Here is a 25,888-nt window from a genome sequence, read left to right on the forward strand (position 1 = left end):
TTATGTGTCATGACTATTGTGTCACTTAATGTATTTCTCTTTAATTAAAATGACATGACACACAAACTGACTTGATTACGTCACACTAGACATGACTAGATTTCTCTCTTTGTTTAACTTTATTTTACAATTTGTTCATACTTTTTAGCATTTTTCTAAAAAAATTCAAATATACTAACTTAAAGTTCGAAAAAAATAGTTAGATACGTTTGATTAGTCGTATGATATAATTATTTTGACCTTTTTGGTCAATTTTTTTTTATGACGAGACAACGATCAAATCCCAGGGCATCAATCGCTCTACGTCATGTTTTTATTTTAGTAATCAAACAGAAAATATAATAAATGATAATATAATTATAAATATTGTAAACTTAATTAAATATCAATGGTCACAAATACGGAACGCATCTTAAGACGGAGTGATGTCAAATTTATCAATGGTCACATATTAATGTTATTTCGTTTTAATAATGCGAGAGAGCAAATAAAACTTCCCCATAAACTCTGCTACTTCAATAAAGTTAGTGGATCCTCTCCGTTAGTGGATCCGGACCGTTGTTTTTAACGTGGCACGAATCTCTAAGTACGGTAGCCCGAATCACAAAGCTGATGAGATTTAATCTCAAACCGTAAAGTGAGGGGAATCGTTCTCCGACAAAAATGTCGACACTGCCACTATCTCCTCTCTTGCCTTTTCAATATTAGTATCGCCATCTCCCATTAAACTGATCCGTATCCTCCCAGGTACCTGCATCAACACCATTGAATCGGACGGTTCAGATTTACTCTCATCCGGTCGGGATTCGGGATGACAGGGGGCAGGATTATTTGTGCTTTGAGATTTGTGCCAATCCATTTTCAGACCGTCCGATTTAATTCTACTCAGTCGGGTAACCTGAGGGGATACGAATTCCCATTAAACCCCAGTTCCCTTTTAATCCCAAGGCCATACTGAAGATTGTACCGAGATAAAGAATTGTAAACCCTATCAGTGTAGAAGTCAAGTCAGCTAAGACTGGAATTGATGCCGCAGAGGTTGTATGGGTTTAATTTGGGGATTACTGGAGTCAATTATTTAGATCTAGAAGTAAAAATGGTGCTCCAGGAATTAAAATGGTATGCTTTATCTTAAACCTTATCTGTACATCATATTTGTACCCATTCAGGACATTTTTAGTTTGAAGGTTTGCTAGACCCGCGAATTGTAGCAATCCTTAGCAGTTTTATTGTTATAGTAAAATACTCTGACCTATTGTGTGCAAGTTGCCATTGATTAGAGGTATCTAGAAAATATATTTTTGTGAATCCGATTTTGTATATGATATTAACTCATTTATATAAAACAAACAAGACAAAATAGTTTACTGAAATCTGAATAACTAATAGTTTAATGCTGAAGGAATAATGCTCAAGTTAAAATTTATATTCTCAAAGAGTCGAAGAAAAGAACTCGGATGCTCAAGGAAGATATTATATGTTCATGCTGAAATAGGAAAGGTGTAGGTTGGGATGCAGCCAAACTAAGGCAGGAAAAAAGATTGGTATTTTTGGTACTCATGTTGAAATTTTTAACTTGGAGATCGGTGGATCCATTGGAAAATATGAGTCATTCTCTGTGTTCAAAGAAGGGAATAATGCAGATTTACTGCTTTCTAAGTAAGAACTTTCCCCAAATGTGAATATTAATTTGTTATTGTGACAGTTACACATCATTTTCCTAGAATTACCATTGGTATGACTACTTTTGGAAATAAAATATTCGTAAGACGTTTTAGATCAGGAAATAATTAATCTGAGCCATCCAAACTAGCTAGGGTTTTTCAGAGGGTATGTCTGCCAGTTGTTTAGAGCTGCCCATTGGTTTGAGCCGTCGTCCCTTCTAGAATTTGGAAAAGGTACCTAGTCATTTGCTTAGAGTCTTTCTGATTATGCTTATTTGATCTGAACCGTCAAACTTAGGGTTTTAGATTAATCTCTTAGGCAGTCACATAAGTACTATATAAGACACAAGGGAGCCAGCGTCTTTTTGTTCATCCATTGCCAAATCAAACAAGTATGAAAAATATTAGAGAGAAGGCTTAAAATAAATCTCTCACCGCATTATATGAGTATTGCAAAAATAGATGTGGCTATTGCGGTACTGAAAACTGAGACTGAGGTAAGTTTTCACCAGTTTTATTATATCTTAATAAGGTAGTGGAATCGTTTGCGCAAAATTAAGTTGCGATAAAATTGATCAAAGTAGGTGATTTTTGGTGCATGTTCAAAATTCCTATAATTTAATTTGTTTGTTTTGAATCTAATGTATTTTTTTTTTCAGATGCCAAGTGGCAGTGCACCAAGGATAGCTGTTGTGCCAGCTGCCGTGCTTACCAAAAGAGAAACAGAAAGGTACTCACTTGTTTAATTTTTTGGCAGACCACCTAAAGTTCTTTTCAAATGTTTGTGTTGAGTGTGTATTGTTTGACAATTAATATTTATGGGTATTTTGGAAGCCAAAAGTTGTTTCAGTTGAGTGAAGATTAAGGAATTTGGGAAGCCAAAAATTGTTTCAATTGAGTCGAGAAGAGGATTTGAGCAACATCCAGACTAGGGTTTAGGAGGACAGGTTGCCTATCTTAATTATTGGTGTAATATCCCAATCATGTTTTATTTGATATAAACCATCCGAGTTGGTTCCTTGGGTTCAGTGCCTTATTGTTTTTGTTTGGAGTGCTCCAGACTTGAGATTTTCTTCATATGAGCTAACCAAAATTAGAGGTATAGGGTGCTTTATGGTTTGTCCTGAGCCATCCACATCAGGAGTTAGCCTGTTACATTAGGGTAGAATTTTTGAATCGTCAAAATGGGGTTTCTGCTTAATGTTTTAGTCCCCACAAGCTTGTAAACACTAATGATATAAATACATAAAACAGAAGTATAATCATGCTAGGAATATTCTTAACTGAAAAATACATTTTGTTTAGCCTGAGTAGGTGGCCAAGCCGAAAAAGGTTTTACATTTGAGGGTTGATTGAGCTTCAAAATTAGTTACTTGAAGCTTAGTTGTATGTTTGTTTCATTGAGTATGTTTGATCTCCCTATAAACTACTCACTGTGCCACCAGGATGATGTCATTCATTCACAAATAGAAAAATTCTGTCCATTCTAAAACCAAGCAATGAATGTCTACTGTCCCAAGTGGTGAGGTGTTAGGTTGACAACTAGGAGATCATAGTTTCACACCTGCATTTGCTAATATATGGAACCCATGTTACTAGATAAGCCTGTGTGCAGATCCTGATCTGATTGAAGCCATGCTGGTTTTTGTATCATGCTGAAACCTGGCCAAGCTGTGATTCTGGTATAGGAAGATAAGTTTTGGCCATATATTAGTTTAGAGCAAATGCACATTTCTGAGGCTTATGGTGTAGAACATGTTATTTTGAGGGCATATAAAAAATAGTGTAATTGCATACTATTTTATTATTTTTGCTGTAAATTTCAGATGCCAAGTGGCTGTGCATCAGGAATGCTATGGTGCAAGAGATGTGAACGACCTTTCATCTTGGGCTTGTAGAGCTTGTGAGGAATCTCAGGTGAAGAGAAACTGCTATCTATGCCCCATCAAAGGTACTTCAAAAAATAATAATTTATGTTCTTGTTACAACAAGGGAGTTTGAGTGATTGAAGTCCATATGTTATCAACATTTTGTATTAATAATCATTCATGTACAAGCTTAGGTATGAAATATGTGATTGCATAATAGTTTATAATAATATAACAGGAGGTGCGCTTAAGAGAACTGATGTGGGTGATTTTTGGGTGCACGGGACATGCACATGGTTTCAGCCCAAAATGACTTTTCTTGATCCTGATGGCATGGAGCTTGATGTCGGGGTACTAAGTGTGCCTTTAGACTCTTTCAAGAAGGTTGCTATTTTTTTAATTAAGTACTTCATTATTTCCATTTTTTTTAGTTTTTTTTTTTGTTGTTAATTTCCATTTTTGTGAGAGAGTGGTCATTATCTGGATATTGTGTAGGTTATACTGGTTATTGATACGTACCTCTCTGCCGTGAACATGAAGTTCCTTTTTTACAATTATATGGAGCTTCTGAATCTTTTTTGGGTTATTGAGCTGATATGGAGCACTGTGAGGGACACAAGAAATAGAAAACCAATAAACCTATTGTGACCAGTACCATATAATCTCTATTCTTATATTTTTCTTATATAACACACTGAAATGTACTTGGGTTCTTGTTTGTAGAAATGTGTGATATGTGAGCAAGTCCATGGCGTGCGCACAAAATGTTGCAAGTGTAACAGTTACTATCATGCGATGTGCGCATCAAGGGCTGGATATCACATGAAGGTATCTTAAGAGTTTTGTTTCATTTTTTAATTTTAAGTCACCAGTGTACAAGTAGTTGTTTGAGACTGGTATGGACTATCAATACTTTATGGAACATTTGATTGTCAAAATGTTTGGATTGTTCATGAAAAAAATAACACGATTGATGTTCTCCTTTTTGTTCAAATCACCTTTTCACATGGCTTATATTTTGGTTGCAGTTACACACCTACGTGAGCCATGGCAAGCAGATATCACGCTTTGATTCTTACTGTCCTAATCATGGGTATATTCTTTATATTTTTTTCATTTTCATTGGTTTATTATCGCTTTTTGCCAAACATTTTTTGGGCTGACGTGTGTATTCGTTTGCAGAGATGTTAACAAGAGCAATGCATTGGTTCTGTGCACAGAAGAAATAGTTTTCTCAAGCATGAGAGCACAGAGAAATAATGTGAGGCCGAGCTGTTCGAGGCTTGTCAAGAGGGACACTGAGAACCAAAGCACAAGCTGTCCTGAGACGGATTTAGCATTTTCAAGTTCTGAGGAAGCTTGTGCCAGATGCCATGTTTACCAAACGACAAACAGAAAGGTAACTTTTGTTTTTTTTGGCAGGCTTTTAGGAAATCTTTTCTATTGCTTGTGGTGAGAATGTGTTATTTTGCCATAAACAAAGTAGTTATGGGCACTTTAGAATCCAAAATTTGTTGATGTGTGGAGGTTAGGATTTGAGATGAGGTACTGTCTGAGTTAGTTGTGCCATCTAAATCATGATTTATATGATCAGATTGGTGTTTCTTGGACATGATGCCTTCTTTTATTTGCCTTGAGCCCACCAGAGTTTCTTCATCTGAGCTTTTAGCTAAAATTGGGTTTTGGATAGGGTGCCCTTATGGAAGTTAATTTGTTCCAAATTTTATAAACATGTTGTGTTTATTTATTCTAGATAATTAGTATCATGGTGAGCGAATTTGGTGCAGTGTTAGTGATGCTAGAGAGGCGTGCTATCGGGCGGAGAATGAAGATTGTTATGTGAGTTACACATTCTCTTGCTTCATTTTGCTTCTTTTGTTATTTTTAATTCCAATTTTGGTTGATATAGGATTTTTATTAAATTTTTCTGCAGTTCTTTAGAATCAGTGAGGAGTTTGTACTTGACGCTACCAGAAAAGGAACCATAGCACGGCTCATCAATCACTCGGTATACTAATGCTCGTACCTTCTGTTTTTCATCTACTGTGTGTTTGAACTTGATACCCAGTTCTCAATTATTTTAATTCTTGAAACTGATAAAAACTTGTAATTATTGGTACTTTGTGCAGTGTCAGCCTAACTGCTACGCAAGGATTGTGACATTGCACGAGACAGATTGAATCAGGTTCATAGCCAAAGAGGACATTCCTACTGGTCAAGAGCTGATGTATGTATCACATGTGCCATAATTTTTTATTTTGCATAGCATCAAACTATTTCTCGATATTTTACTGACATGTAAACCTTTTTTGTGCTTGCAGATTTGATTACAATTTCAACACTGATGAGTCTGATGAAAGTGGAGTCATTGCCTCTGCCAAGCGTCGAACTGCCGGGAATACATGGCTTGACTCTTTTAACTGTGTCCACAATATCCCCTTCATCTTCTCCTCTTTTGCTTAAAGGGCCATTTTGGTTTTCATTGTTCCATTCTTTTTAAGCATTGAATCCATTCATGTGACTTCTAATTGAAAATTAGAAGTCACATGAATGGTTGTTTGCGTAAGGTAATTGTAAGCATTGAATCCATTCATGTGACTTCATTGTGACTTCATTGTTCCATCATGGTTGTTTGCGTAAGGTAATTGTAAGCGCTTTGTCTGAAAAGTGAAAATTGATAGAACAAAGATATCATTCTTTCATTTCTTTTCTTCAACCATGATGCTATGTTGTGTGTTGAAGATGGAGGAACGGAGATATTTGTGATTGAATGGTTTCTTTCATACTTTATCTGTATATGCAGAAAGTTTCATATTTGTTCAAAAAAATATTGTAGTAGTCCCTCCAAAATAAAAAAATTTGCCTCGTAGCAATTAATGAAAGAATTCAAGTAATCTTATACATTATAATTTTGTAAATGAGTCAGACGGTCAAATTCTATCTTTAACTCATCATTGATTGATTGATTGATTATTATTTGATTTAATCTCATCCGTCTATAGTTAGGGGTTGTACATATTAATCAGACCCCACCGCCCCCACGAATTCACATCCTCTCAGGTTACCGGACTGAGTACAATTGAATTAGACGGCCTAAAATTGTTCTTTTTAACTTGCACGAATCTCGAATCACAAATAATCCCCCACTATCCCGAGAAACCGGCTGAGAGTAAATCTGGGCCGTCCGTTTCAATTGTATTGAATCAGGTACCTCCCCACGGCCCACCACCCACCCCCAACACGTACCTTGCTTCCTCTGCTCACTCTCCCACTGAGGCGCGGGTCCCTCTCTCTCGCAAATCCTCCCCACGAGCCGCGTCTCCTCCTCCTCTCTCTCTTTCTCATCTCAATCCGCGGCCTCCCTCTCTTTGCCTCTCTCTCTCTATCCACTTGTCCAGATCGGTACCCGGTGGCCTCTTTCTCATCTCCGACAACCCAAATCAGAATAACCAAAACCTAAACTTACCCTTCATCAATATCGAAAGTATGTGTAGGATCTGATTTTTCATCGTTGTAGACTTGCAGTTGCTGTCTCTACCCTTTTCATTTGAAAGAAGGTAACAAAACTTCTCTCCAATTTGTTTTTCAATTATAATACTATTTACTACTATTCAATTAATTTAACAATTTATTAAATTTCAAAGTGCATCCATCTACTAGGAAAGTTAACATAGAATATTTAGTTAATTAATATTGTTTATCATGTGTGATTCCTTCGTAGCGGGGTTTTAGATTTCAGTTGAATTGTCTCGTAAGGGTACAATTAACTTTGTTGAGTTCTTTGTAGTTTCGTTTAATTTTTTCTTATATTTGATTGTATAGGTTGATGGTAGAACACTGAAAAAGTTCATCACATATCATCTTTGTTAGATTCCACTATTAACATATCAGCTTTTCTACAAGAAGCATTGTCCTTCCTAAACCTCCATGTCATCTACACAGAATCCTGTTGGTAAAGTAGAAACCATATGTTGTACAAGACCAATGGAAAAAATGACAGTATCGCATATGTTTAAGATTATGGGGTACTCCTTAGATAAGGATATTGGCAAAGGGAATGTTATTCAGTCGACTATTTTCGCTGTTGGTGGGTATGATTGGAGTATCCAGTACTACCCGAATGGTTGCAATCAGGCAGAAGTTGATGACATATCGATATATCTTAACCTCAAAAGCAAATCAGAACCCGTAAAGGCACAAGCTAATTTTACTATCCTAGACCAAAGTGGATGTGCTTTGCCCTTGAGCAAAACGACCGACATTAGTAATTTCAAAAACTCGAATCAAGGTTGGGGCTTTAAATCATTCTGTAAAAGAGCACAGTTGGAGTCAAATATCAAGGATGATTGTTTTGTAATTAAAAGTGTCGTTACTGTCTTTAAAGCTTTTCCGGTGGAACCAACTGCAAATATTGTTGTTCCGCCTAGTAACATACAACAACAACTCGGGCATTTTTTGGAGAATGGAAATGGAGCTGATGTGACATTTGAAGTGGATGGACAAACTTTTGCTGCTCACAAGTGCATTCTCGCGGCGAGATCTCCAGTCTTTTTGGCACAATTTTTCGGTCCCATGAAGGAAAAATTAGACACAACAATTAAAGTTGAAGAAATGGAAGCTCCAGTATTCAAAGCTCTGCTTCACTTCATATATAATGATTCATTTCCTGAATTTGAAGAGACAAAAGAAAGCGACGAGAAACATGACACTAAATTACTGTCTCAGCATCTATTGGTTGCAGCCGATAGATATGGTTTGGAGAGATTAAAGATAATATGCGAGGAGATGTTGTGTGGCAGTATTGACAGTTGCAATGCTGTGTCCTTGTTGTCTTTAGCTGGGAGGCACAGTTGCAATCATCTCAAACCAATATGCTTGAAGTTTATATTATCTTCTGACAGTATTGGAGAGGTAGCAGCGGAAGAGTTTCACTATCTAGTTAAGAATGATCCGTTAATTTTGAAAGAACTACTTGGGAAACGAGGTTAAAAAAAGAAAGTGATAGTTTCCTAGTTAGTAGTTACCTTCCCTTGCAGTTTTTAATTTTGTTTTTGTTGAATGTAATTGAATTCTAAAATAGTTGGCAGATTTAGTATTTATAGAAGTAATTGAATATTTTTGCATGACTTTTCTTTTTATTGGAACCTACTAGTTTTTGTATAATTATACTGGGCTTTTGATTAGAAAAGGTGGCTTGGTCATGGTTTTATACAATAGCATGTCCTCGGATTTAATCATTTTTGTTTGTATATTCATTTTTTACCCTACAAAAAATATTAACGTGAGTTGTCCTTCTTTGAACTTTATTATGTATTTATTATGTTTGTTTCAAAATAAATTAAAAATTAAGCAGAGAGATTGAACATTGCCTATTTTTGAACTTCCAGGATAAACGACTTGATCGGTGTATAATGGTCTGATTATTAATTTGTTTGAATTAATGGATTGATCGGATGATAATTATTTATTAAACTTGTAGTTTAGAAATTAATTAGACGATAAATTGTGATGCACTCCTTTTTCTTTTCTGGTAAAAAGGTCTGTCTTCTTAAGGTTAGTATTTCATCTCAACTTTTTTATTTCCAAGGCACTTCATATGCGGCTAAATTTTAAAATACTAGTTTGCAATATGTAGGCAAAATTATTTGAATTGTCTTTCATTACGGTTTTTTTATCCTAAGTTCGAACATGGTCCTTTCTCAGCTCGATCTCTTCTCCTCTTTCGCTCCAGAGGCAACGGGAGAAACTTAATAGGGGATTGGAATTTAAAATGAACAATATGTGATAGTTGAGATTTGAATCAAAGTTCGTAAATCAACAAAATAAAATTATAACCACTAGACTACAAAGGAACATTTAATGTTTTATGACGGACTATACTATATAATTAAAAAAAAATAACAACAAATTTAACTAAGTTTCTATATACATAACTGAAATTTTGAAATCATAGGTGCATTAAAGGACATACACAAGTTCCAAATAGATATACATCATGGAACATATTACAAGCCTACGGAAAAAGAGATCATGAGAACTTTATATTAATTTTCATGACTTATATAGCTACCCCAAACCAGCCCCGGAGTCTAAATCACATAATCACATCCAGACCTTACATGGTCTCTTGCATGAAATATAATAGGCACGGTCTGTGCAGACCAGCACCAGAAAACTCAACTATTTAAAACAAAAATTCTTCTCTAGTCTTCTTAATTTCATTTTGAGTATTCTTCATCTCATTGAGCTCTGAAAATATTAGCTCACCAACTAGTTGTTTCCTAAACAAGTGAATGTCATCCTGCCAAGTTGAATAGATCATATATGAGTACATTGAACAGTAATTTATTTTTTCTATGCTAATTGAAAGATAAACCATTCTAAAGAATAATTACACACCTGTGTGAAGTCACAAGCAAGCTTTGATCCATCCCATAATTGCATGTATTTGAGTGCAAATAGACCACAAGAACATCTAAAACACCAACTGGGATACTCAATCAAATGAAATAATTTCTACAGAAATCAAATGAAAAATGATGCAATCATACCTGTCCTCTTGTTGTGGTAAATTCGAAATAGGCAATATAGGCCAATTGAGGACATTGTCTGGTCGCCATCCTTGTAAAGCATGTTGGGAGTCAAGTGCAGCATCAATACACACTTGAATTCCTAATCTCTGAATGGCAAAATGTAAATATGTTAATCATAACATGCTATAATTAATAGAATATGCGAGCAATACTTATTTGAGAAAAGAAATACCAGCGTATGAGTTGTTTCTTCATAAGGTCCCCCCACTGAGTTCAAGGAATTTAAAAGCTGAAATTCCTTCTTTGAAGCATTTAAAACCCCGACAAACCAATGGTTTTGTATGTGGATTGGCATGAAAACCTACAAATTATGATTGCAAGTTCGAACAAATAAGAAGTAAAAGTTGTAATGTACACAGCTCATATATTAATGAAAATTACCAATTCATTTTGAAGGAAACTGTTGCCTTTCTCAACAATGTTAGACTTGCGTTCACAATTTTTTTCTCTTGTATCCATTGATGATCCCCATAACTGCAATAGCTGACTATCGAATGTGCTAAGTATCAGGATTTTACCTGATATACTTCCTTTATTATTCATGATATCAATATAGCAGTTGATAACCTGCAAAATTTATCCATTCATAGTTAGAGTGAAATCTGATAATTGAAGTTTGAGAGAGGGAATACTAGAATATTGCAAATATTGTGCTTAGCAGCACCTATTGCCACCATTTGGTATGAAGTGCAATTAAGCATTTAACTATACAACTATCCATGTTTGAATTATGCTTAAATAATAAGGGGCACAATTTGGTTCAACTGGCCCAGAATAATACAATTGGTAAATCCAAAAACATAACATAAATCAAGGAAAATTAAAAACAGGGAGCACGGTGGATACACATTGTACAAAAACCAAACGTACATCATCAGGAATCCATTTGTGAGGTCCACCCTCGTCAGTTTGTTTGATGAGACACTGCATTTTCTCAACAGTCAATCTGGCACCACCTATAGCTACTATTTCTTCTGACATCCTTCCACTCCAAATATTCTCAAGAAAACTTAGGGACCAGGCCTCATAGGCTCGTAATGGGCATTTGTATGATGGTGGAATGTGCTTCTCTACCAAGTCAATTGCTGCCCCCTTTCCTACACATTTCCCTTGTTTTAATTCCTCATAAGAAAATTAACAATAATCAACTAAACTAGATGAAAGATTATTGCATTAAGAAAAAATTTTGTTCTGTAATTTTTTTGTACAGTGACATAATCAACTAATCGGGATCAAGCAAGGAAACTACATGATTCATATATCCATTGTAGGAACCCAACTACAGACCAAACCTTTTTAATCATGCATCATTGGTTTGTAGCCTCTGGCCCACAGTTAGGATATCAATATAAGTCTAAGTATCAGTTAGAAAATGTTTTTTTCAATTTTTTTTCCTTTCAGAATCAGTAAAATATATTAGAAAATTCAGTATCTGAAAGGTAAGCAAAGTCTTTTTCATTTGGGTTGGAACCACTTCCTATTTGAATAAAGATGAAAATAGTTATCCAAGAAAACCATCTTTTAGAAATGAAAATTAGAAAGTTATGCCCAGCACATTCAAAGTACATGAATAATTTTAAATCTTGTTAAATGCTGAAAAGTTTTCCTTCTGTTCAAAGAAGCTGTGCTGGTATTTTTCTCAGGAAAGTTCTATAAAAGTTACAGTATATAAGCACAACAGGATGGAGGTTGCTTACCAATACTGCTTGCTGCTGACAGCCAATTATAAGAGCACACCAAAGCTTCCATTGTCCTTGGACCCAATTGATTCTCAAGCTTTACGAACCTAAAATTTTTATTCCCTCTAGAAGTATAAAAAGCAAACTCAGGGGGTACTGAAGAAACAGGGATAGCAAGATTATCACGTGCTATCCTTGAAAGAATGGGATAATTTGATTGGTTATCCTTCCACCATCTCAAAACATCAAAATTATCCTCTCTGACCTCCATAGGGCCTTCTTGCAAATATCTCTCAAGCTCTAACATTCCCAGATTATGTTCAATGGAATCCTCTTTCCTAATCTCAATTTCAAACTCAATGCACAGGTTACGGATACATTTATTAATTTCCTCTCTGTCAGAGATGTGTTCTGCATAACAACGTTCCAAGTAGGTTAACTTGAATCGGGGATCCAATAGAGAGGCAACTAGCATAATACTATTGCAATCCTTCAAATAATTATCTAAAACATTTAACAAGAGATCTAAGAAATATCCTCTATTGTACACAGTATCTTTATTGAAAACAACATGTGGTAGCACATCACGGAGTTCAAAAATAATTTTCAAAAACAAGTTCGACGTGGGATATTGAGATGAAGAGAGAATGATAACTGCTTCATAAATTGGTTTTAAAAGTTTGACAACACTTTCCACTTCATTCCAATTTCCACATAAAGGGAAGCTCTCATCATAATATTTATATGCATTAAAAACATCTTTGTATGCAATTGCATCAGATAACATGTTCAATGTAGAGTCCCAACTTCTGTCATCATAAAGTTGAAGATGTGATTTTGGGGAACTAATTTTGAATCCAATATCAAGTTCATTAATAATATGCATCGCGTTAGGATCTTCAGCCAAGAAGTTTATCATCTTTGTGATAGATTCAAATACTTCATGCAGTCCATCCGATATAATGTTAAACATTTCATTGAACCCCTGGACAATGCAATGCAACTTGATGCCTCCAACACCACAACTAAACAAATCAAAAAGTTTCTCATTATAATCATTGTAAGTTATTGCAGTTGTGAATGCCAGTACCTTCTTCTTTTTAGGAATCTCCCAATTGGCTATGCATCTATCTAATTGTGCTGTTATCACAGGAAAGTCCCAATTGTGTATGATCTTTACACCGATTATTCTTCTGACAAAATTAAAATAATCATCAATGTAGTGTGCTGTAACACAAATATACTTGTTGTCGGCTACTCCACAGATATGAGCACTAAAGCAAACTCTTACACAAGGGTCTTTGTAGAGATGTGGTAACCTTTGTCTCTCTATTTGATAGAAACCTAGGCACAGTGTCTTAATAGTAGCCAGATCAACTGAAGTGTACAATGGCTGAAGGTTTTTTGCCCATTCTATGAAGGAAGTACTCTTCACAAAATGGAATGGAAGTTCACTTGAGATTACCAGCTTAGCAAGCAACTCTTGGGATTTTATCTGATCATACACACAACTGTTACCATTATTCGAGCGTTCAGGGCAAGCTTGATTAATATGCTTCTTCTCCATAATATTTTCTATGCCTGCCACAAACTTACCTGCTTCACATCACAAATAATATATATTAGTGTTTAATTCTGTTTATTTCAAGTTCCTGAAAAGAACTGTGTGTATTTCATTTTAAATTCCAGAAAAAAAAAATGTATTCAAAGGACATAATAATGATAATGATATATGGCTCTTATATAAGGAATTCTTATAAGAAACCAGTTTAAAATTTGTAGTATATGAATTATGATTATATTCATATATTGTTTTCTTTGCTCGCTATCTGCGCAATCTATTTTAATGAAAAACTCTTTCTGCTGGTAAAGGAAAAGTGCAACAGAAAACAATAATTTTGGTATAACACAACAGAAAAGTAGATTACTCAATATATGAAGCCCTAATAAAATTTGAAAATCGACTTCAATGTGCTTTAAACAAGCTCAGAATTTTAAGATCTGAGAAAAACAAAGTGCTATTTATCAACTATCTAAGAGAAAAATGGATTACTGAGGATATTTTATTTTATCAGAGACTCATGAAGGAAAGAAGAAAATTCATGAGCCAAAATAATCTACAGGAACTGTTATTGGCTATAGCAGGTGTCAAATAAACAAGTACTTACTAATATGAAGAACTTATTAATAGAAGCTAATATTTGGGTGTGAAAATTTTGTAGATATCATAATCACAAGTAAATTGAGTAAATATCAAATCAACATTTATAAAAGAAGGTATATATATGGATGACATACCAGCACTATGACCAGATCTCAACCAATTGTTGCAGAAAATCAAGACCTTCGACATCCCTTTATCGACTGTAGAAACAAAGACCTCATTCATAATTTCTTTCACAGGTTCTGTGCCTGAATTAAGCGAGGAAGAAATGGGAACAGCAAGAAAATCACGTGCCATCCTAGAAAGAACTGGGTATTCTGATTTATTATTCTTCCACCAACCCAACACATCAAAATTCTCATTTCCATCTTCCACCAAACTTCTTTCCAAATACTTATTCAGCTCTGGTATTTGAGATAAACAGTCAAATCTGGATATGTCTGTGCTCTCACTTTGATATTTATTGTACAAACTTAATAAGGATTTATGAAAATCTTCTATGTTAGCAATGATCTTTCCAATGCATCGTTCTAAGAATCTTAATTTGAATCGAGGATCCAACAAGGAAGCAACGAGCACTATTTTATTATCACTTCTAGCCAAATAATTATCCAGGAAAAACAGGAGAGGCCTCTGATAGGATATCTCTGATTTCAAAAACAAAATTTAGAAGCAAATTTGATGTGGGAAATTCAAGGGAAGAGAGCCTCACAATCACATCATTTATTGAATTTAGAAGATGAACAACTTCCTCCACTTCGCTCCATCCTCCTTCCATGTCATTTAGTGGGCAAAAAACATTTTTATAGGTACAAGCATCTTTTAAAATATTGAAATAAGGGCCCAGTACTCCTTCGTTAGTAAGCAGGAACTCTAATTTAGTAGGAAGATTATGTTCCGATGCAATTTGGTTGAAATAGCACATTTTTTCTGGAAATTCATTCAGGTCCTTCATCATTCTTTCAATACTTAAAATTGCAGGATATTCAATTTGAAAGAATACATCAGCTATTGAACGAAAACACTTCAGAATGCACTCCACATTCAACTTCTTGGCACTTTCAATGAAAACATCATATTTTGTAGTAAATGCAAAAGCTTTTTTACCAAGTCCCCAATCATTCAGGATTCTCTCAGCATCAAATAGTTGGTAGCACATGAACTCCTCAATCCCAATTATTCTTTTGACCAATTTGAAATCTTTATTGATAAAATGTGCTGCAATGCAATAACTCGAAGAACTCTGGCGTGATAATTTAGGATTATAGCACGATTCCACACTAAGGCTGACCCTAGAAGTTAGCTTGGTGATTTCATCTTTCAACTTGGCTTTCTCATTTTTATAAAAGGTGAGGCAGTCTTCCTCAACAGCCCTTCGAGTTACATGGCAATACAATGGCTGAAGGTACCTTGCAAACTCTTCCAGAAAAGGATTCTCCACATGTTCCAACATGCTTTTGTTATCAATTACCATTCTCACAAAAAGTTCTCGGTTCTTTTGCGGATCATATTCAAAATTATTCTCTTGGTAGTCAGTAGGCTCTGTGTACCTTTGCTGGCCATATCCAAAATGGTTCTCTCTGTTTCCGGAAGAGTAAGATAGTAGAGTAGTTCTTGCATCCTTGTTTCGGCGGTTCATGCCACTGAATTGCCTTTTCTTACTCTCTCTCGCACTATTGTGAAGGTTAAGATGTCACCGCATAGTATTTGTTCCATGTTTCTTAGTGTCGCAACATACAAGATCTCCACAATGTAAACATTTTGCCTTTTTACTACCATCAGGCTGTTCCTCCTCAACAAAATCATCCCAAACTTTAGACCTTTTCTTTGATGGCCCCCCTTCAACCTTCTCTTTTCCTTTCTTCAACCTACTATCAGAAATCTCATTTTGCACAATGTTTGACATGATAATGGAATTTCCACCTGTTTCATAAGTGATGTGCATCAAAATACTAGCTACTTAAATTAGTCTTATCAGTGATGCCAGATCCATTCCAGTAACCTAATTAAAAAAATACCAAACTGAACCACACATACTACATAACTTTATGAATGAGTGACCGAATCACATTTGGTTTAATTTAATATGCCAAAATACACTTTTATTATCATCTAGACATTAATTTGCATGCAGAGAAGATTGGAAAGCACCATATATTTCTTGATCACTAGATCTAACTTTCTTTACTACAATTCATATCATGGAATCAAATTATCAGTATAAACTAGAAAAAGAAAAAAAAAAGTTACTGGACGTACGCTTCGGATTTGTACTGTGAATGTTATCTGATCCTCAGATCTATGCTGATGCAAAAGGGCATAGATCTGTATCACAAGGAAAAAGGCATATTAAGAACAACAGAAATAAAAAGTCATTAAATTTTACAAACTTGTTTAAAAAAATTACTGAGTTTTTCAATTAGCTGAAGGCAAGCTTAAGCGAAATTGCAGCTGGATGATAACAACAGAGTTGATTGAAGAGAGATCTTGGCAGTTCTGTAAGCATTAAAAAGAAAAAGAGAGAAATATCTTACTTGTTGTAGATGAACTGTTAACCTCTCTGTGATTGAAAATTTCACATACTCTGTTATTTCATAATATTATGTTTAATTCAAAGAAAATATCAGTGATGTACAAGTAAGATAATAGGTAAGTGAAGAAAAAAGATAAGGTAAAAACTAGTGGAGAAAACAAACCAGGTGAGAGATCTACGTGGCAAAGGAGAGCCCTTTTGTCAATTTAGTAGAAATCGCATCCTCTGAGATATCTCATATTTTGCGTGACTTTTTGGAAAATCTCAACCGTTAAAAAACGTTCTGGACGAATCTCAAATCTCAAACAATACTGGTCCTCTGCGCTATCCCCGAATAGGCACCGGACACGTAGGTCACGCAAAATATGAGATATCTCAGGGGATGCGCACTCAATTGAATAGCATTCTCTCCTTCTCTCTTTCTCTGTTTTTCTGTGGCGTATGCTCATTTTGTACTAAGAAACGGGTCGGTGACAATTGAAGACACACACAGATTTTGTGTCAGAACTCCACAACAGGAACTATTTTTTTTTTCATATATAAGAAAGATAGAAATAGTCTATTAATTTTCATTTAATGTCTATAAAGAATCTTATTTAAATTTCTTATTTTATTAGATAAAAACTAGTTCTTAAAAACTGAAGGTTAAAATAAAAATTGCAGTAAAATATATGAAAGTACATCTCAATTAACAAATAACTTTATTCATTTTCTCAGTGGATGCTTTAATTACTATTCTACCGCCCAATTATTAAAAGATTAAAAAGTATGTAACTGGTGTGAATGTTCGACATTCTAATTAACCAATTTGTGAGGGAATTAAACATGATTTTTGTTTTTGTTTTGACAAACACATAAAAGTTTGGTTAAATATCATTGTGTGCATTACAAATAGAAAAATGAATTATTTGCCCTCACAAAACTGATATATTAAATAAATGAACATTTTACACATGGTGCATACTTTTAATATACTTAATAAAGGGTAAAATAAAAATTTATAAATTCAAAATTAGTTCAATAGAAAAGATAATAAATTTGTGAGTTTTTAAAATCTAGAAGAATAAATATGATATTATGAATTTTAAGAGAAAAATATTTTTCAAATTTTCGAAAAATATATGTGAAATTCGTCCGACAAACAAAATTAGGATAATAAACATAATAATAAGTTAATTGCTCACCAACAACCAACGAAGCAATGCAAATTCTAACTATTACCGAGTTTGTGACAAGTCATGCTTAAAAAAAGAGAGACTTAATTGCTGTAAATAACTTTAAAAGATTAAGGCAATGTTTTCCAAAAACACGAGTAAATTAAATTTATGAAGTTAATTAATGTGCTGTTCTCCATCTGTTGATTGGATTGTTTGTGATTTTGGTGCTACTGCAAACATTAATCAAATGTTTATTCAACTATCTGTACTTTCAAGATGAAGTTTCAATTGTGTTGGAAATAAAAGAAGAGAAAAAAAAAATAATAGGTAAGTTTTCTGTAGTCTCTTGTTTACAATCTCCAGCTTTTTATTTGTTCTTTTGTTAAACAAAAAAAAGAAAAAAAATGATAAAAAGAAGAAAATTGAAAAATAAAATAATCAGTATTTTGTTTTATAAGTAGAAGTATATATATTGGTTGGTTTGTGTTTTGTATGTAGAAGTATATTGGCTGGGGCGTCAATCCGTCGCTTGGAAGCTGCCCTCCGACTAGGGGTGTTCATTGATTCGGTTCAGTTGAAACCAAATCAAATTAGGTAAATCAAAGTTATAATTCAGTTTCAAAAATAGAACTGAACTGAACATAATTGATTTAGCATTGCAATTGAATCGAACCAAACTGAATTAAAGTTTTATTTTGGTTTGTTTGGTTTGTTCGGTTCAAATAGAAATATATTAATTTTTTATTTAAAGCAATTGATTTATAATAAACCGAAGTATATTAAGAAATAAACCTGGGCATTAAGAAATAAACCGGGATACTAAGAAATAAATCGAAGTATTTTAAGTAATTGATTAATAAATAAACCGCAGCAGTTTGGACCAAATTCATAATATATAAAAATTTGGTTAGTTCGGTTATTTTGGTTTTGAAAATTTCCAAACCAAACCAAATTAGAGTTATAATTCGGTTTTAAAAAACAAACCGAGCCGAACTATTAAACCAACAAAACCGAACCGTTTAATTCAAACTAGCTAATTCGGTTCGATTTAAAACCGACTAAACCGAACCCAATGAACACCCCTACCTCCGACTATGATGTTTGCAGCCACATTGAATTGCTTTTGTGAGATCAGAGTTTAGGAGACACTACCTGAGAATGTTGAAATTTAATTGTTGAAAACTCAAAATTTCATTATCTTCTATAATATTTACAGACTTCAGAGCTAAATTAAATTAATTCTAATATTTAATCAATCCATTTAAGTTCCTTAATTATAATAACATTTCACCATTATTTTTTTAAAGTTGAGTGACTTTAATGTCTATTAACAATGAATTTGGTTAGTATAACATCAATGTCATTTCAGCCTATATGTGTGAGTTTTTAAGTTAATTTTAATACATTAATTTTTTAATATTTTTATCGCTTAATTTGATATTAAAATAACTCAAGAATATAAAAAATTTGTATGTAAACGCATCACTCATAATGTAAATCGGTTTGAACGGTTTGGATTAGTCGTTTGAAGTCGATTTGATAGGTTTTAGAGTTGGTGTTATATATGCTGAAATGACATTAATGTTATATTCGCCAAACTCATTAATAATGTCATCAATAATAAAAGATATTTACAATCAATTGACACTCATTCCTATTCTAGATATACCTTTTAATTAGAACAATTATATTACTCCCCCCCATTTCATCCCCCCACCATCCCCCCACTATATCTCTCTCCAAATTAGTTTTATCTCATTTCAATCTCGTTCACATTTCTCACGATCTATGAAAAATTTTGCGAATCTAAAACCACGAACGTTTTCTACGTAATTTTATCTTTCAAATGAGATCCATGATGACATACTTTCTGACAAGTCGTTACAAAAGTATTTATCCCTCATCGTGCAAGTATTTATACATATACAGACATATGAAAGTATTACTATCAATTATTATAAGTATTTATACTGATATATGAAAGTATTAATATCAAGTATTATAAGTATTTATACTGACATATGAAAGTATTAATATCATGTATTATAAGTATTTATACTGACATATGAAAGTATTAATATCAAGTATTATAAGTATTATATGCAAAAAAATACTTTCAAGTATAGATATAAATACTTGCACGATGAGAGATAAATACTTCTGTAACGACTTGCTCGGAAGTATGTCATCATGGATCTCATTTGAAAGAGAAAATTACGTAGAAAACGTTCGTGGTTTTAGATTCGCAAAATTTCTCATAGATTGTGAGAAATGTGGACGAGATTGAAATGAGATAAAAAACTCACATCTAAAAACGTGCATGGTCTCCCATGTGATTTGAGATTCCCCCCACCTTCCATGAAAAAGACTTGCATGGTCCCCTAAATACTTTCGTGCTTAGAGATAAATACTTTCATTCTTAGAGATAAATATTTCTGTACGTAAGTATTAATACCTTATGAAAAAAAAATGACAGCTGGCATTTTTTGGCATTTTGTGCGGGGTTAATTGCGGGGTTAATTATCAGTCTCCTTTTAATTAACCTCAATTCCTCTAGACTACCCTATTCTGTTATTCTTTTTTTTTTATGAAAAGTAAATGTAACTCTTTTTTATGAATTGAATGGCACTTTTTGATTGTCTATTTTATGAGAATAATGCACAAAGATTTATGAGGATCACCACATTTCTTATATAAAACACTGGGTCGAGTGCCTCTTATTTTATAATCCCAACAGAAATCCTGCAATTAGTATAGGAATCGTATTCAGGGGAGGATATAAGGCTTAGTTAAAGATGACTAAATCACCTCTATGATTTCAAAATTTTAATTATATATATAAGAATTTAATTTAATTTTATCTTTTTAAAAATTTTTATATACTCTAGCCACCCTCAATAAATTACAAATATTTAGTTATAGTTTATTAGTTAAAGTTATATTTTATGGTTGAGAGATCTTGGATTCAAATTTCACTTACCACAATTTGTATTTTAATTTTTAGGTACCCCTATTTAAAATTTTCAAATTGGTACAAACTTTAGGTTATTGTCAAAAAAAGTCTGAACCGTTTGTTTTAAATTGGTACAAACTTATAAATGGGTCTCAAAAAATTTCAAATTGATCCGAATTATGTTGGAATCTGATGGGACAATTTGAATTTCAATCTCAAATTTACATTACTGTAAAGGATACAGAATTAAAGGCTCATCAGAGGAGACGGATAAAACAATTGCTGCATATTCTTCAATTTCTTTCACAAAATGGAGGAAAATTAAGTTAAAAAATAATTTGAGAAAAAATGTACAGAGGATTTACAGATGCTAATGTATTATGGGTCCGTATATATCAGGCCTTTTTCCTTTCTTTCAAGCTTGCCATGCATTCATTCATTCTTCAAAAGTATTAATGGAATTGATTAATTGGGCCAATTATAAATGAATGGTTATTGAATTGTCGAAAATACAAGGAGAAAGTGCGAATTGCATATTCTTAATTAGCACTATTTAATCTCATTTTGACTGGTCAAATACCCTGACTAAGTCAAAGTGATTTAAATTAATGATTAGTGACTAAAAAAAAACTTAAAACTTAACATTAATTATTTGCTAACAAGGACTATCATTGTTCTTTCTAGTTGAATTTATACAAAGATAACTTTGCAAATCCAAGTTTAGAAAATTTATGGATTCGCCTTGGCTTTTCTCAATGGATTTGCAACTCCTTGCTTATTCTCATGAGATGCCTTGTAATACAATTTAGTGAATAAATCCTTAAATGTGCTCTCTAACAGCAAAAATAAATTAAGCACAATTGTGAAACCAAAATATGTTATGTCATTTATGCTAGTACAATCATGGGATACTAATTTCAACATGAAATAGGTACACTCCTACACAAGCTCGAAAAAAAAAAACATAATATAATGTTTCCACAGGTAACAGTAATGAAATTGCAAGTAGACTCAACAGCTCACCTCGCCTCAGTCAATATTTGTGAAAGATAACCATACTTAATACAATAAGCATATCTAACAGTTCCTCAGTACGGGTGCCTCAGTAAACCTATCTCAGCCTTAACATTCAACACTAGCATTGAAAATGTATTATCTTCTTCAAAGAAAATAAATAATGACAATGCTTATATAAAATTTGAACATTGGTCAATATTCTGCTGCATGGCATCCAACTGCTCCATTATATGCTCAAGCTTCTTGCAACAGATCTCATTGGAAATTCTTGAATTATAATCACACTTCTCAAAGGGCCGGTACTCGCATGTGCCCTTGATTTCCTCGCGCAATGTTGTCTGGATTTCCTGCATTGTTCCAATTTCAGTTAAAATAAGGATTATGAACTGACAAGGTTTATGGTTATTTGGTTAATTAGGCACCAACCGGTTTACATCTTTGTGAATTAGCATCAGACATTTCCTATGTTTGCATTTAATAGCCAATTAGAAGAACCAAGACAAAGTGAGACAGAATTGACTAAACTACCCTTGAGCATGTTGTATTGACTTTATCAGATTGCTTTATAACCAATTAACAAAAAAAAAACATTATATAAATCAGGATTCCTTTGACTTTCATTCATTTTGCAGATTCAGAAAGGAGGACAAGGATAGTTAATGGTAGGGGCGAAAATGTCACAACTTAGAAAAACAAATATTTTCCATCAAAGCTAGCCAGAGAGCATTAATTTGATCCACAGTAATGCCTCGTCAAAAGATAACTTGAGAGATATAATTGAATATAGAATAACAATCATACATTTAAAGAGGTTGGACAACATTCACAAATAACACAAAAGAAATAGCTGGGTACAATTTCCAAAAGATCCGATATATTATTGGTCATGTTTCCATGTCAGACACCACTCAAGTTATTACAGAAAAGTAAAAAAAGTATAGATCCAAAACAAACCCCATTAAATAACTATTACTGATTAACAGCCAGGTGGATGTACTGGTACCAGTAGCAAGTGAAGCAATACAAAAGCAAAAAATAATAAGAATCACAATACAAGTCCAAATTGCAGACTGATTCTATCAGAAATTACAGACAATGTGCTACAATAGGAAATTATTTTGTATTTATATTTTTCAAATTTTTTTTAATATATAAGGGATTTTCAGCAAAAATGGGGTTTGAGAAAGCAAATCAAATTTATACCAGCATATACCAGTACCTGCTATTATACTGTTAACATGACCAATTTTATCTCTTGTTCCAACCAACCTGGTAAAAATACAAATAAAAAAGAGAGAAAAAGAAGTACCTTAATAGCCATCATGAATTCACGACAGTGCAAAGCAAGCACCTCAGTTTTGGGGGCACTTGGATTTCCTAATTCATCCATGGCCAAACCCGCAAGCTCTAGCAACCTCACAATCCTCTACATAACCCATTAAAATGGTAATATATCATTGATTACTCCTCTCAGACTTAATCAGGAATTAGTGAGATTAAATGTTACATACCTTCTCTACATAGTGAAGTCGTTGGAGGGAACTCGACTGCCCCTGTGAACCCAAGACTGACATCACCTTTATTATAGTGAGAAACACGAGATCTACTTAGTTTGAAATTCCTCCAAGTAATCTCTCAATTTACCCCAAATAAAATAGAGGTTCTATTCTGAAAAGGAGAAATCGAGAACAAATGAGAGCGAGATTGATGGTTTATTTTCTTTATCTAATTGGATATAGGATGATTGGGATGCACAATTGGATTTGTAATATGTGGGATTGTGGGGTTGGTTTAAAAATTGATCTGTAATTTGTTTAACATGAGAAGCAATGGTCTATTTGCTTCAAAGGTTGCAGCTTTTATTTACTAAATAATGTAGACGAAGCTCAGCTACAAAATCGCGCAAGACAATACCCGAGATAAATTGCCAGAAAAAAAAAAATGAAATGAAAAAGGGTATATTAAGTGTGAGGTCCAAGCTAACTCTTTATCGATGTGGGCTCCGTGCTGGCGCAGTGTGACACGGAATAGAGGGAGCGACACGTCGGGTGTTGGTCGCGGGTGGCGCAGCGCGACGAGTCCGTGAAGCGCGAGTCGACTCGGCGCGAGCAGCAGTCAGGTCACAAGGGAGGGAGAGCGGGTGCGTCGGATAAACGAGAAACCAGGAACTGGGAAAAGTCTCTCTCTGTCGGGCCCCACACAGTTAAATTCATTCCACCACAGGTAACAGAATACTTCTTTTTAGATCTGGACCGTCCGATCAGAATCCGCACAAATATTAAAAAGTCCTGTGAATCCCACCTTAGCCCGGATTGGTCCAAATTCTGATCAAACGGTCCGGATCTTTCCATAAATATTTTTTGACCTCAGAGGATTAGGGAATAAATAAGCATTTAATTCCTATCCAGTATTAAAAAGGTGCACAAATTGTGCTGTAAATGTGTGACAGCAGGTTTGATTTTGTACAATATTAAAGTATTTTTGAGACAGTAAAAATAAGTAAAGTTCGAAAATATTTGATAAATTTTGAAGAATATATTTTTATTTTACTGATGGTTTGACTCTAGTGCCCAACTGGTTAAAGAAAACAAAGAAACGAACATTCTGAAATGTAAACACACACTGGCAAAATTATTTGCATCAATGTTGATATATCTCTGAGGAATAGTACAAAAGGACTTATCCGCAAATACTTCTAAATAAGATATCTTTGAGGATTAGTACTAAGTTAAAGGGAGAGTGTACGGAAGGGTAAAGATGGGTAAAGGTTTTAACGGATTAATTTTGGCTTAACACAGTGCACAAACTATATGCAGCACTGTTTTATTTTATAGTTTGTGCGCTGCATAAAGCCAAAACAGCTCTGTTAAAATCTTTATATGTATCGGATGGATGATCACAGGAGCAGCATCTCCACCACCTTTTTTTTTTTTTTTTGCGGTCAGGATCCAAACATTGTCTGCCCGGTATCAATTAAAGAAAACTAAACTGCCTCTGTCATCAAGTTAGCTGAGACTGAAAGGATGAGAACTAACAAAGGCTTTGGACAGTTGCATAAATCTTAAATGACAAAAGTGCCCCCAAATAATGCATGATTGAGATATTTTATTTAATTATCTATTTATCTTATCTATCCAACAGACAACAGTAATATCTGACATTTATTTCTAGTTTTCTACCTAATTTTAGGCTACATTAGGTATAATATGGCCATGTTGTTTCGGAGATCAGTAAGCTCTATCAAAGTATAAGAAATAATTTCAAATTTTTGAATTCAAATTTAGAATCTGAAATGGTATCTAATTAAAGACAACCGTTGATTAGTATCGCAATCAGTGGTGAATTGTGACGCTTCAATGTCACTTGAATTTAAATGGCCACTTGATTTAGTTTTAATGAGAGCTATATGGAATTTGAAACTGAGACCATGCCATACTTATGTTACCAGTATGGAATGCTGCTGTCACAGGTACAAATATACAATTAATACCATTACACATTTACTGGTAATTGCATGCTTAATGATTTCTCAGAATAGAGATTTACCAGAAAAAGTTCCTATTAGAGATTTGAATTAGCTTTATCATAATAAGAAAAATATTTAACCAATCAAACACCAAATTGATAGAATTGCAACAGCATTGAGGAGTATCTGCTGCCTTTGATTAAATGTGTGCTAATACTGATATGAATTCCATCCTCCTAAAGAAAAAAGGAATTACTATAAATAGTAACATTTTGGATAAGCACTAGATCAGACTGGAAAAAAATTTGGTTGCAAGCCCTAAATTTGGTAAATTTTCAATTTTGCAAAGGTATGTACCAAGATCTACAAAATTTCATTACAAATTACGCAATAAATTAACCACATTTGTCAGTTTTACAACAAACTGTTGAAATTAAAACCCCTTCCAATTTATTACAAGTAAATTAAATAGGAAAAGAGAAAAGACAATATTTGACAAGTATTTGCAACAAATAGCCTTTCTCTAACAACACTGCGGATAGACGGTCACGACGCGGCGCCTCGGTGGAGAGCATACAACCATCAAAACAAGTGCAATTACAAGTGCTACCAATAGACCCAAGATGTTGAATCCTCCTTCATCATCATCTTCTTGAGAGCAGCACAATTTCCCCATGATTTACTCAGAATTTTGGGAAATTTTGGAGAGGAATTAGGGAGAGAATGGTGTGAGAGAGGTTGGATTGGTTTTGGAATCCTTTGGAATGAAGCTTTTTGCTTTATGGTAAGTTTGG

At 33.9% G+C, this 25,888-nt stretch overlaps 4 protein-coding genes and 1 pseudogene across 20 annotated transcripts; 2 read left to right on the top strand and 3 right to left on the bottom strand.

The window, feature by feature from the left end:
• Positions 1–1,669: 1,669 nt before the first annotated feature.
• On the top strand, positions 1,670–6,152 carry LOC144554636 (histone-lysine N-methyltransferase ATX4-like). Of its 8 annotated transcripts, none has more exons than XM_078302950.1 (11): positions 1,670–2,161; positions 2,324–2,394; positions 3,491–3,615; positions 3,771–3,916; positions 4,256–4,360; positions 4,561–4,625; positions 4,715–4,931; positions 5,286–5,371; positions 5,474–5,540; positions 5,662–5,759; positions 5,854–6,152. In XM_078302950.1, exons 1-10 carry the CDS (start codon positions 2,108–2,110, stop codon positions 5,710–5,712), a joined length of 987 nt encoding a protein of 328 aa, XP_078159076.1. In that variant the 5' UTR covers positions 1,670–2,107; the 3' UTR covers positions 5,713–5,759; positions 5,854–6,152. The 8 variants fall into 8 exon arrangements, 7 of the variants coding, with proteins under 7 accessions (XP_078159076.1, XP_078159075.1, XP_078159077.1 ...); XM_078302949.1 differs by having other exon boundaries at positions 1,672–2,161; positions 4,715–4,940; positions 5,294–5,371; positions 5,466–5,540; positions 5,854–6,140; XR_013511676.1 differs by having other exon boundaries at positions 1,673–2,161; positions 5,466–5,540; positions 5,854–6,141.
• Positions 6,153–6,849: 697 nt separating this feature from the next.
• LOC144554635 (BTB/POZ and MATH domain-containing protein 1 pseudogene) lies at positions 6,850–8,828 on the top strand (annotated as a pseudogene). Its single transcript, XR_013511675.1, has 2 exons — positions 6,850–7,089; positions 7,355–8,828. The product of XR_013511675.1 is annotated as a BTB/POZ and MATH domain-containing protein 1 pseudogene (transcript).
• Positions 8,829–9,470: 642 nt separating this feature from the next.
• LOC144554766 (zinc finger BED domain-containing protein DAYSLEEPER-like) lies at positions 9,471–16,600 on the bottom strand. Of its 9 annotated transcripts, none has more exons than XM_078303097.1 (10): positions 16,503–16,599; positions 16,228–16,293; positions 14,103–15,891; positions 11,823–13,403; positions 10,996–11,234; positions 10,507–10,692; positions 10,298–10,426; positions 10,084–10,211; positions 9,932–10,007; positions 9,471–9,833 (listed from the first exon to the last, which is right to left on the bottom strand). In XM_078303097.1, the coding sequence occupies exons 3-10, from the start codon at positions 14,263–14,265 to the stop codon at positions 9,717–9,719; spliced, it is 2,619 nt and encodes an 872-aa protein (XP_078159223.1). In that variant the 5' UTR covers positions 14,266–15,891; positions 16,228–16,293; positions 16,503–16,599; the 3' UTR covers positions 9,471–9,716. The 9 variants fall into 9 exon arrangements, with proteins under 9 accessions (XP_078159223.1, XP_078159229.1, XP_078159221.1 ...); XM_078303103.1 differs by having other exon boundaries at positions 10,996–11,222; positions 16,219–16,293; XM_078303095.1 differs by having other exon boundaries at positions 16,219–16,293.
• Positions 14,576–15,874, bottom strand: LOC144553884 (zinc finger BED domain-containing protein RICESLEEPER 4-like). The gene is made up of 2 exons (XM_078302069.1): positions 15,666–15,874; positions 14,576–15,548 (listed from the first exon to the last, which is right to left on the bottom strand). Exons 1-2 carry the CDS (start codon positions 15,872–15,874, stop codon positions 14,576–14,578), a joined length of 1,182 nt encoding a protein of 393 aa, XP_078158195.1.
• Positions 16,601–21,504: 4,904 nt separating the features above from the next.
• Positions 21,505–23,749, bottom strand: LOC144554843 (mediator of RNA polymerase II transcription subunit 11-like). Its single transcript, XM_078303200.1, has 4 exons — positions 23,613–23,749; positions 23,140–23,296; positions 22,938–23,054; positions 21,505–21,975 (listed from the first exon to the last, which is right to left on the bottom strand). The coding sequence occupies exons 2-4, from the start codon at positions 23,200–23,202 to the stop codon at positions 21,799–21,801; spliced, it is 357 nt and encodes a 118-aa protein (XP_078159326.1). The 5' UTR covers positions 23,203–23,296; positions 23,613–23,749; the 3' UTR covers positions 21,505–21,798.
• Between the last annotated feature and the right edge of the window lie 2,139 nt (positions 23,750–25,888).

The sequence above is a fragment of the Carex rostrata genome, chromosome 5 (genome assembly GCF_964058835.1).
Source record: "Carex rostrata chromosome 5, lpCarRost1.2, whole genome shotgun sequence".
NCBI lineage: Eukaryota > Viridiplantae > Streptophyta > Magnoliopsida > Poales > Cyperaceae > Carex > Carex rostrata.